Source organism: Rhinichthys klamathensis, unplaced genomic scaffold (genome assembly GCF_029890125.1).
Source record: "Rhinichthys klamathensis goyatoka isolate OS25496 unplaced genomic scaffold, OSU_Roscu_1.1 h1tg000398l_1, whole genome shotgun sequence".
Taxonomy (NCBI): Eukaryota; Metazoa; Chordata; class Actinopteri; order Cypriniformes; family Leuciscidae; genus Rhinichthys; species Rhinichthys klamathensis.
The window spans coordinates 98,250-110,760 of NW_026606900.1; the positions used below are offsets into that span (position 1 = coordinate 98,250).

General features: G+C 36.2%; 1 protein-coding gene across 1 annotated transcript in view; it reads left to right on the top strand.

Annotated features, from left to right (window-relative positions):
* The window catches only part of myo10 (myosin X), a 45,383-nt gene that overhangs the window by 4,624 nt on the left and 28,248 nt on the right, over window positions 1-12,511 (top strand). The window contains exons 2-3 of the mRNA XM_056234532.1: window positions 6,247-6,345; window positions 9,504-9,662. Of these exons, the coding sequence (XP_056090507.1) occupies window positions 6,247-6,345; window positions 9,504-9,662 (258 nt within the window). The remainder of the gene's footprint in view (window positions 1-6,246; window positions 6,346-9,503; window positions 9,663-12,511) is intronic.

Below are 12,511 nucleotides of genomic sequence, written 5' to 3' on the forward strand. Positions count from 1 at the left end.
AAATCACGTTGTTATTTATTAATAATCTTCTCTAGTAGTGAACCTTTGTGACTCTATTGAGTCAATGAGTTTAACTAGATAATTTCACTCCGATATGTGAACAAATCATTCAGATCATTTTTTGAACCAGATCAGCTGATTCTATGAAATGATCTGACTCAAGAGTGATTCTTTTGAGTCAAATAGCCACTGATACTTTCATGAACTCAAGGAAAGCTAGGCCAGATGTCGAGAAGGTGTGCATTACATTTATACGTGCATTATATAAGTCTTCTGACAAGTTGAATGGACTTACTTTCCATTGAATTGGTGCTTTTTCATATATTTTGAATCTTGAAAGCTTCAGTTCTCTATTTATTGTAATTGCATGGAAATCATTGACCAGGTCATTCTCCGAATCTCCCTTTTTTTGTAGTCCATAGAAGAAATAAAGTCATACAAGTCACTCAGGAATGAGGATGAGTAAATGATGACAGAATGTTCTTTTTAGGGTGAACTATTCATTTAATCTTGAGTCATGTCAATTAACATGCAAAGCCTAATTAGTCTGTTTGTTCCTGAATGGCGAAATCGTTATAATAACTAACTAAAGCGGAAGAAAACAAGTGAACTTCCCTTTATGATTCATCGCGATTGCAATCTCTGAGGCTTCTAAACTTCCAGGTGCAAAGTACGTCTACGTGCACAAGCATACATGCACGAAGATGGTCTTTGTCTTTGTTCTGCGTAGTTTATACAGCTCTCTTTCCCTCGTTCACTCTTGTCGTGAAGTATAAACACACATTTTTCACTGTAGGAGAGAGAGAGAAAATGAGCATGCTTTGGAAAAGTAGGTCAGGCAGCCATGCAGTGTATATGTGAGTGTGTTTGAGGGGGTTGGACTGGTGAAATAAGTTATATGTCGAGGAGACCAGTCTGACTCTGAACACCAAGCCCGGGTCACCCTGCACATGAGAGAGCTAAAGTTTTGGATCTTTGGGTTCGAAGTATGCAGGAATGCCCTTCATCACTGGCCTGCCTTCCTGTTGACCCAAACGATATCTGATCCCTCACTTCCTGCAGCCAAATGAGAGAAAGAAAGGGGGACAGAGAGAGAGAGCTATGGAGAAGTGTGTGTGTGTGTGTGTGTGTGTGTGTGTGTGGTAAGCTGCTCTAAACATGCTCGGTAAGCAGCATTGAGATTACAGAGTAACTCTGGTCCGTTTCATCCTTTACTCCGCCCAGCCTGACCGCCCTCCAAAACTCTGATATTATTTTAAGAGTTTAGATACACAATACAAGGACACACTCAGACATGCATGCACACAGTGCACTTTTTAACTTCAAAGTGAAGTTTTTCTTTCATCTGAACATGAAACAAAATTAGAAAGTCGTTGATGTTTGATTTGGATGCCTTTGTGCATAAGTTGTGTGTGTGTGTGTTTGATGTTTTAGTTGGATTCTTGCTACCTGTTTAAATCTGTGATTCATTTGAGCCGTCTATTTTAGTACAGGAAGTGAATATTGGCCAGAAAACCTGGCAGATACACTACCATTCAAAAGTTTGGGATCAGTACGTTTTTTGTTGTTGTTGTTTTTTTTAAATGCATAAAGCAAGGATGCATTAAATTGATCAAAAGTAACCGTAAGGACTTTATATTCATCCTGAAAAAAAATATACCATGGTTTCCACAAAATTATTAAGCAGCACAATTGTTGTATACAGGAAGAAATAAGAAATGATTATTGTGCAACAAATCAGCATATTAGATTTAGAATGAAGGATCATGTGACACTAAAAACTGGAATAATGATGCTGAAAATTAAGTTTTGACATGTGAATAAATAACATTATTAAAATTAGTTATTTTAAACTGTAATAATATTTCACAGTATTACTGTTTTTACTGTAGTTTTGATCAAATAAATGTGGACTTAGTGAGCATAAGAGAATTCTTTCAAAAACTGTTAAAAAAAATTTAATGACCCCAAACTTTTGAATGTACATATCTTTATTTTTCTCTCACTCTTGCTCTGTTCTTTTATATTAGTAAACTACAGGTTTTTTTTACATTGTGTCAAATAACACAATTAGTATAGAAATATTTTAAGGATTTAATACACATTTATTTTTAGATCTGTTTGTCCAACTGGATTGGCCAGTTTCCAATTGGACTAAGCATTTACATGAAATTTTTTTTGGCTGAAATTAAGCTTTTAAGTGCTTGTAAACATACTCATAAAAGGGTTTTGTGTTATTTAAAAAGGTAAGTTGGAAATGTTTAAAGGGATACTCCACTCTTTTTGGAAATAGGCTCATTTTACAACTCCCCCAGAGTTAAACTGTTGAGTTTTACCGTTTTTGAATCCATTCAGCCGATCTCCGGTTCTGGCGGTACCACTTTTAGCATAGCTTAGCATACATCATTGAAGTGGACAAGACCATTAGCATTTCTCAAAAAAAAAATGACCAAAGAGTTTCGATATTTTTCCTATTTAAAACTTGACTCTTCTGTAGTTACATCGTGCACTAAGACCGACGGAAAATGTAAAGTTGCCATTTTCTAGGCTGATATGGCTAGGAACTCTCATTCCTGCGTAATAATCAAGAAACTTCACTGCCGTACCATGAGTGCAGCAGGCGTAATGATATGACGCAGCGCCTAAAAATAGGCTACCTTCCGCCAACACAACGGAACTATTTTCAGGCGCTGCGTCATATCATTACGCCTGCTGCACTCATGGTACGGCAGTAAAGTTTCTTGATTTTTTTTGAGAAATGCTAATGGTCTTGTCCACTTACGGGATGTAGGTTACAATGTAGGTTGTCTGCCAACCGAAAGGTTGGTGGTTCAATCCCCGGTTCCACCTGACCAAGTGTCGATGTGTCCATGAGCAAGACACCTTACCCCCCGGTTGCTCCCGACGAGCTGGATGGCGCCTTGTATGGCTGACACCGCCGTCGGTGTGTGAATGGGTGAATGTGAGGCAATGTAAAGCGCTTTGGTGGCCATTGGGTCTGTGAAAGCGCTATATAAATGCAGTCCATTTACCATTTACCACTTCAATGATGTATGCTAAGCTATGCTAAAAGTGGCACCGCCAGAACCGGAGATCGGCTGAATGGATTAAAAAACGGTAAAACGCAACAGTTTAACTCTGGGGGAGTTGTAAAATGAGCCTATATCCAAAAAAAGTGGAGTATCCCTTTAAGCACACAGAATGTTTTTGACTTGAGAGAGACAATTATGAATGTGATTGGAGTCTTTATAAACTGTAATGTGTGAACGTCTGTGCTGCAGTCATAAACTGGTTGAGCAGTTCTAATCTTCTAATGTTTGCAGATAAACACAAGGCATGGTCAAAGCTGCTTAACTCAAAATATGCTTCTGTCAAGGAAACCAGACACACACACACAAGTTCAATGTCTTAACCACCATAGACACATTCCTGGATGTCCCCAAAGTGAGATTTTGTAAGATTTGGCAATCTTCTATGGGCATTTTTGTCCTTTAAGTAAATCCACACATACTAAAAAACATAATACAACAACTCAAAAGTTTCTTAACATTAATTTCTTAACATGGCTCTAGAGATGAACTACACACATTAACCTATCTTGTGGAGAAATGTGTTTTCTTTCGAGTTCACTGTTTAGTGCTTGAGTCAAATGTTGGGAAACTATGTCACTGCGTCCGGGTTTACTGCAGAGATGGTGAATTGGATTAGAGGCCTGGAATTCCTGAGATAAACTTCGTTTAGAGAGGAAAACAGCTTCCTGTTTGTGTGGGATAGAGATGCACTAACTTGATGGGGCTGACTATGAGTTTTGAGCTTTTAAAGTCATTTGAAACTATAGCAAATCCAATACAGAGTTGATTCCTTTTCAACGGTAAACACTGACTGTTGCTACTCAAAACATGCAAGCTAATCCGTATTGCAACGGCATCCAGTCCTTATACTGCATACCGGGAAGGATCAGTCATCTTTAAAAGTGTGATTTGATTCTTATATTATATATTTCTTAATGTATTTTAATATTTAATTAAAACAATGTGTAAAATCATGGTCCCATACGTAAAGTCTCCCATTGTTTCTTGCTCAATTTTTTCTTCTTCTTCTTTTTCAGTTTGTCTTTGCTTTTTACAGCTACTAACCTTAGCAAACCAGTGGCAGGTTAACAGTACTACAAGTGTGCATAGGCTGTTAGAAACCATGAAGATGTGCATGTGACAGCAATCAGAGAGAAAATTACTTAAATTGTCCATTTCCTCTACAGACTTTTGTCTTTCTTACCAAACCAAAGTTTTTTGTGGTTACTGTGGCCTTTTAGTATTTTTAATTAATAGAATAATCTTTACTCTTAGGCTGCAAATAACTTTTTGTGTCAATTTGTGTAATCAGGTAATTGGACAAAAAGCCTAATTTTATTTCCAATGTTGTACGGAAATAATTTCACATCTTGCCCAATGCTTTATGTCAAATATAGCCTATGCAAATTGAAGGCCATAAAAAAAAGAAAAGCTAAAAAGAAAAGGATGGTCCTGTCCAAAACTCATGCCAGTAGTTAAGTCAATGTTGCTCGAACAAACAGTGTTTTGACACACTTTCCATGCAAATCAGTCTAAGAATGGCTTGGCAACTTATAGTTGTTTCTGCATATTATGCTGGGATAGGAGAAAGTGTTCAACTGTGTGTATCCAGTACAGCTGTTCTGTTGCAGTTCAGTCTGATCATTCAGCAGTTCTGTGTGTGTGTGTGTGTTTCCGCTCTTCTAAGTTATAAAGTACTGTTGAGTTTATATGCCACTGCATGAATAAGAGGTTTAGACAGTGGATGACAGGATGACAATGGGGAACTTTTAATAGTTAATAATCTTAATTTTCTTAAGAGTAATTTTTCAGATTCTTAAGACTTTCAGTGAGTTTTCTCATTCCACAGTGAATTTTAAACTTGCTATTTGTACTGTGGTCAAACATAATCACTTTGTTTTGTTCATGTTTAATTTGATTTATAGATTCAGTCTGATGTTTTCCATGTGAAAAACTGAGTTGTAAATTTGAGTTGTAAATTCTGCATTTAGTACATGTGCGCACCGTGTATACAACTGCAATACCCACAATGCAGAGTGGCACTGGACCGAAAACAATGCTGCAGTGTTTGATGCAGTGCCGATAGTATGTATGTGTGCCTGCATTTAAGTGGGGAATGGGGTTAAAGTTCAACTGTGTCTGCTTCACTGGGGCCTCACAGCCAGTCATGCCTGTTCAGATCACCATGTGTTTCTTCCATCAGCATGTGCACTAATAGAGAGTGTGTGTGTGTGTGTGTGTGTGTGTGAGAGAGAGAGAGAGAGAGAGAGAGAGAGAGAGAGAGAGAGAGAGAGAGAGAGAGAGAGAGAGAGAGAGAGAGAGAGAGAGAGAGAGAGAGAGAGAGAGAGAGAGAGAGAAATTTACTCTGAGTTACAGTTGGTAATTGGTAATTATACCTTTTTGACCTAATGTACAAACAGTCCTGATGAGGAGAGCCTTCCAGAGGAAAATTAAATTGCTCAGACTCAGTCATCTTTCAGTTTTAGGACACTTAATAAAGTTCAAAGTTTCATTTGAGTATCAACTTTGTCATCATTTGGATAAAACAAAAATAGACAGTTGTAAAAATGAGAAAATTGTTGAGTTGACAGAGTAAGAGTTTAGAGTTACAAAATTCATGTAGATACTTTAGCATAGCTCAGATGATTTTATCTTGGAAAATTTGATGAGAACATATAGAAATCTCTGATATTTGATTGCAAACTTTGGTACCTTAGCAATTATGAGAACAGTTTGAGATATTGTTGAGATGAGATCTGTTATTAAAATCTAGACAATCTCTATTTGTTCTCTACAATGTATGTCACTGCTGTGACTGTGTAGAAACAATTGAGATACATACTTATTTGCAACTTCTGCAATGTATTGCAGACTGTTCTCAAACAGGTCCTTTAAATCATTTTTAACTTAATTTAAAGATACATAACAAATAACAAACTATTGTTTAGTGGTTTTTTAATTTCAGCACTTGATTTTACAAACAGTTGTTTGTATTTTATTGTTTTTGCAGTTGTTCGATGATCTTTCTTTCCCACAGGATTTTCTTAAACATGTCCTTTACCATTTACAATTTCATTTCGAGATCCAGAATTACATCCAACAGATGGTTTAGAACAGTTGTTTGTGTTTTTGCTATTGTCAGGATGTTGCTTACCAGTGTTTGTGTGCTTGTCAGGGTTGTCGTGTGTGGCTCTGCGTGGAGGATCATTATGTCCCCAGTACTGTGGACTCGTGCTCTGGTGGAGTGGTGGTCTTTAACACCGACTATGGACAGGTAAGTGGGGGTGGGTGTATATGCATTACACAGGAACGGTGGCATAACATCTGCTCTGTGCACCTCAGATCAACAAGGCACTGCTGAACAGGTGGTGTGCTCTCATTTTACACAAACACACACTTGTCTGTGCACCCGCCTGTTTAGAAGAGACCATGTTGCCATAGAGTTTGTCAGGTACACAAACTCAGTTAATCCGGCATGTCAACCGAGCAGTACCTGTGTTTGTTTTATTACGGAGCCCCTCACATGACATGCAGGAAAAAATATGTGTATCGTGACCTCGAATGAACAAATCGTTCCAATGATTCCAATTATTAATACGTCAGCACGTTTTACTAATTCATTCCCTCGTTTTAAGTAAATAGTGTGCACGATATAATAATTTGTTCCCTCTTTTTTCAAAATCGTGTGCACAATATAATAATTTATAATGATTTATTTTTTACTAAATGTACTAAATCGAGGGAACAAATTAGTATATCGTTCGTGTGCATAATTTACTAAAACGAATTCTTAATTCATGGCCACAATATATATATATATATATATATCGCGCACACACACACACACAGATGTGGTCAGAATTAAAATTAAAATAATATAAAATAAAATAATTGGTCAATATGATCAAAGGTGGAATACAAAATAAATCTGCATTGTTTATTCTTTTGATCTTTCTGTCAAAAAAATTGCAAAAATCTAGCCTTTCATTGAAGTAAAATAATTGAAAGTGGTGAGGGGGAATTATAAGATTTCTAGCAGAGGCTGTCAGGTTTTGATTTTTTATCTGTTGGTATTTGCTACAATCCATGATACCATGTATCTGAACAAGACGTCCAGGACCTCCATAAAAAAAATAGGCCCACAACATTAAAGATCCAGCGGTATATTTAACCGTGGGCATGGAGTACTTTTTATCCCTGTTTGCACCAAATCCATCTGGTGGGTTTGCTGCCAAAAAGCTCTTTTTTTAGTTTCATCTGACCATAGAACCAGGTCCTTTTTGAAGATCCAGTCGTGTCTGACAACTGAATTTGCTGGAGTTTGTTTTTGGATGATCGGGGAGGATTTTTCTTGAAACCCTCCCAAACAACATGTAGTGATGTTTGATTTTTGGTTTTAAGGCTTTCTCACCCCAAGAATACTCAACTTATCTCTGCAATTCTCCATCTGTGATCCTTGGAGAGTCTTTGGCCACTCAAACTTTCCTCCTCGCCGTGCATTAGGACGATATAGACACATGTCCTCTTACTGGCAGATTCGTAACATCTTTAGTTGATTGGAACTTCTTAAGTTGATTGGAACTTCTTAATTATTGCCCTGATGGTGGAAATGGTCATTTTCAATTCTTTAGCTATTTTCTTACAGCCACTTTCTATTTTGTGAAGCTCAACAATCTTTTGCTGCACATCAGAACTATATTCTTTGGTTTTACTCATTGTGATGGATGATAAAGGGAATTTGGCCTTTGTGTTTCCTCATATTTAAACTCCTGTGAAACAAGAAGTCATAGCTAGACAATTTCATGTTCCTAGTCACACTGGTGTGCTAAAAAAAAAAGGTAAATATTAATGGGAATATACTTCAGAGATATTTTACTCATAAAAAATTCTAGATGCCAATAATTGTGGCCAATGTGTTTTGGAGAAAAACATTTATTTCGTAATGTGATTTTCACATTCACTTCTTTTACTTCAATGAAAGTAAAAGAAGATGTACATCCCCCACTTTCACTTCTTTTACTTCAATGAAAGTTTTTTGCGAATTTGTTGAATGAAAGATTGAAAGGATAAACAATGCAGATTTATTTTTACAGCCATCTTTGGTCATAGTTACCAGGGGTGCCAATAATTCTGTCCACAACTGTGTATATATATATATATATATATATATATATGTGTGTGTGTGTGTGTGTGTGTGTGTGTGTGTCATTTGTGTGTGTGTCATTTGCAGGGCTCCGTATTTTACTGTGTGTTTCTCTAATTATTTGAGTCTGTTTCTCATATTCTTGCGTGTGCAGTCAAGCTCATGTCTCTGGCTTCTGCTTCTGGTCTATAGGATCATCTGCAGCCAGTCTGTTACCTTCAGAATCCTTTTAGTTTATTAAAGCAATAAACACCTTCTGTGAATTCTGTGCATTACAGTGATTTTTTTGTTTGTTTTATGCATTTTTTTTTATTCTTATTGTTTTAATAAAAAAGCATTAACAGCCATGTGTCTGTGTCATACAAAATAATCACATTTATAAGTAATACATTTATTATGATATTGCTCTGTCAGCTGGTCATTATTTTTACTTTTATATTGAAGAAGAAAAAAATAAAAATAAATGACCAAATAAATAAAATGGTAACACTTTACACAAGGCCTCATTTGTTAACATGTATTAACTAACATGAACTAACAATGAGCAATACATTTGTTACTGTATTTATTCATCTTAGTTAATGTTTATACATGTTAAAATGAGTTAATAAAAATCCAGCTGTTCGTTGTTTGTTCATGTTAGTTCACAGTGCATTAACTAATGTTAGTAAATACAACATTTGATTTTAATAATGTATTAGAAAATGTGGAAATTACCATTAACTAAGATTAATAAATGCTGTATAAGTATTGTTTATTCTTAGTTAATGTTAACAAAAGTAGTTAACTGATGTTAACTAATGAAACCTTATTGTAAAGAGTTACCAATAAAATAAATGCACATTAAATGTTGAATATAGTGCTGAAAATAACTGCTTAAACCAGGTCTGAGCTGGTTTGCTGGTCTTAACTCGTCTGCAAGCTGGTCTGACCTTCTGGGTTTTTTTCAGAAGGGATTTTTATTATGAGAGAAGAAAGAGAGTGCTGAGTGACATGAGAGTCTTACGACTAGTACAGCCATGTATTAAATTAGTTAAATCAGGATAACGGAAAATTATACCGTTTTGGCATTCAGTTGACATGCCATCACAGATGTATGCAGTGCATATATTGGCTTTTTACAGTGACTTTAATTGTGGCTTATCCAATCAGACTTTAGAGCGGTAACATAGTAATCTTTTTTTTTTTTTTATCTTTGTATATTGCTCTCTTTTTTGTTTCTCTCATGGTCATTACACAAATATGCAAACAAATATACAGTAATATGCATTCAAATGTGTTTTGTTCAGGTGTACACCTACAAACAGAACGCTGTGAGCAGGCAGAGGGTTTATCCGATGCACAGCAGCAGTATCACTGGGGTCGAGGACATGGCAACCCTACAGGACCTGCACGACGGGGCCATTCTACACAACCTGCAGCTCCGCTACACACACAAGAGCATATATGTGAGCAAACACACTAAAATCATACACACCTTCACCATCACATTTTTTGTTCATCAAGCACGCATTGTGTGTGTACGAGTGTGTGAATGTTTCAGCTGTGGTGAAAGACATATTTGTCAAGGATACAGGGTTGTTGTGCAGGTGGCTGGATTGCTTTCTGCTCTTTAATGTGTCTGTCAAAGTAAAATATATTTGCTTAATTACACGTCCCTCTCCCTTTCACTCTTTTCTTTATACTGCCTCTTTGAGCCTTTACTCACAACAGTGTACTGTGTTCTTCTTTTGGCCTGGTTCAGCTGTGTTCGGTGTGTGAGTGTGTATGTGTGTGTGCGCACATTGTCGGGATGTGGGCTGTGCCAAAAGCAGTTAGTCTAGTTCCAGGCTGACTCTAAGGAACAGAGTTAACATGCTACTGCTGACTCTGAATAACATCGACACTCTGAAGTCTTTATTTCTACAGATCTGCATCAAGTCCATTTAATAGAGGATTAGAGATTGTATGTGTCTGTGTGTGCATTTAGGAGGACTTCCAGGTTAGTTGTATTAATAGGGATAGTTCACCCCAGAATTCTGTCATTCTGCCATCATTTACTCACCCTTGTGTCATTCCAAACCTATTGGACTTACTTTCTTCTGTGGAACAGAAATGAATAAAATGTATTAAAGAATGTCCTTGTAGCTCTTTTTAATATAGTAAATGGCTTCCATCATGGACTGAGGCTGTCATGCTTTAAAAAGGACACAAATGCTCCATAAAAGTATGAAATCTTGCTTAACTGGATTAAGGATTCATTGAAAACATCTGATCTAACAGAGTGATTTGTGCGTAAATCGAACACGATTGCTTCTCTCATGAATGTGCCAAGAAGAGCTAGGGCAGATGTCAAGACTTTCAGTGAAAAACGACTTAAATTTCAGTCTGCTCCTCACACAGGGCTATCATTTGACTTTATAGCACATGGGACTTTTTTTATAATGCTTTGATGGAGCTTATTTGTCATTGCAGAGCTTGACAGCCCAAAAATAGTGGCCACGATAAGATCCTTTAAACAAAATTAATACAACACACTGATGTCAGTAAATGATGTCAGAATTTTCATTTTATGCTGAACTGTTACATAGTTTAAACATTTTCATAATGATTTTACAGTGTGAAATGATATGAGACACTGTATGTTAATATGTCCTGTCAGTGAGTTGTTTTATTTGTCAAACATAATGAAGACAATAAAGTGGGGTGGACAGTCATTGGGATTTTCCATTGCTACCAAATAATAATAAAATAAGAATAATAATTTAAACTTTCATTTTCATGTACAGAGTATTATGACGTAATGAGACAGGAGTCAATCCAGGAGACGACTCCTATCTCTCAGTCTGCCTCTGCTGTCTGTGACGTGAGGCCGTGTGATTGGATCAGTTTGAGTGTGAGCTAACCAGTTAGCTATAAGTGTGGGTGTGGTCTGCAGGTATGAGATGGTTATCACAATAACGACAGTTACCCAATCATCATGAAAAAATACACACTTCCTCTTTCGACATTACTTTTCTCACACCTTGTTATTGGTTAGAAAAAGGACTAAAATGACTGAATTGTATATATATAAACATAGCTTTAGTGACATATCTTCTTACACCCATTATGCTTAATAACCCAATAACATGTAAAGTAATGTAAATGACTTTAATATGTTCAATTATCAGTTGAATTTCAAGCAAAACCCAAGTGTCACGATTTCATTTATAATAAAACAATGCATTCCTCAATATTTTTACAGTTTAATGAATGTACACATGTCTTTGTCACATGTCGGTTTATGTTTTGATGGCAAAACTAGGATAGCAGCTTAACAATTTCAAAACTGAAATTATTATTAATTGCATATAACATAAAAGTTTGTGTGTATATACAGTATATATATATATATATATATATTATATATGATTTATCAATTTGACAGTACTAACACATTTTTCTTCATTGTCGAGTTATTTTACTATTTTTAATAACCAATGTAATATGCATGTGCAAGACTAAACCGCTTTCACAAATTCGCCTTTTAAAACCCGTTTTCATAAGTTTGCATTTTCAGGCCCCCAAAGCGCCTTTGTCGAGTAAATGAATGACCAAAATGCATAAATAGTTTTCGTTTTTTGTTGAAAAACGGCATCGTGTAAATGGCCCCTAAATGTTCGCATATAAAATCACACGAAAAACTATCTCAACCCATCCTCATTTGTAAACCCAAATAATTAATGGGCTAGTTAGGGCAGCCGCCACAGGTCTGCTAAACCGATTGGCTAATTGCTGACATATGGGAGCAATCAGAATGATTTAGGGTGTTATTTGTGTGTGGTGTGTGTGGTTTGTTTTTGGTGGTCTGCGAAATGTTTTCTTTAACTTCTATATTATATAAAAAATTAATTTATAAAATCACAGATTGTTTGTTTACTTATTACTAAGGTTAAAGTTATTAGTCTCAGTACAAATAAATTGTAACATTCTCCATGCCAAAAAAAACACAAGTCATGATGAAAATAACAGCGTCTGGCTGAGCATGTGTGTGTATTTCTTCTTCTGGAATGTGTGTCTCGCTGAGATCCGATTCCACAGCATTTAAAACACAAAGACGTTTCTCTCTCGCTCTCACTCTGATTATAAACAGCTGTGGACTTTTTTTGGCTTACATTTGGACAGAAAATGCTAGAGCAGCTTCCCACATCAAACACACACATACACACACACACACACACACACAAGAGGGCTGGTGATTCAGAAAATGTCTTTTGCATGTGAGGTTTACCTCCTTTTCATTTTATTGCTCTCTCTCTATTTCTTTTTCAGCCTC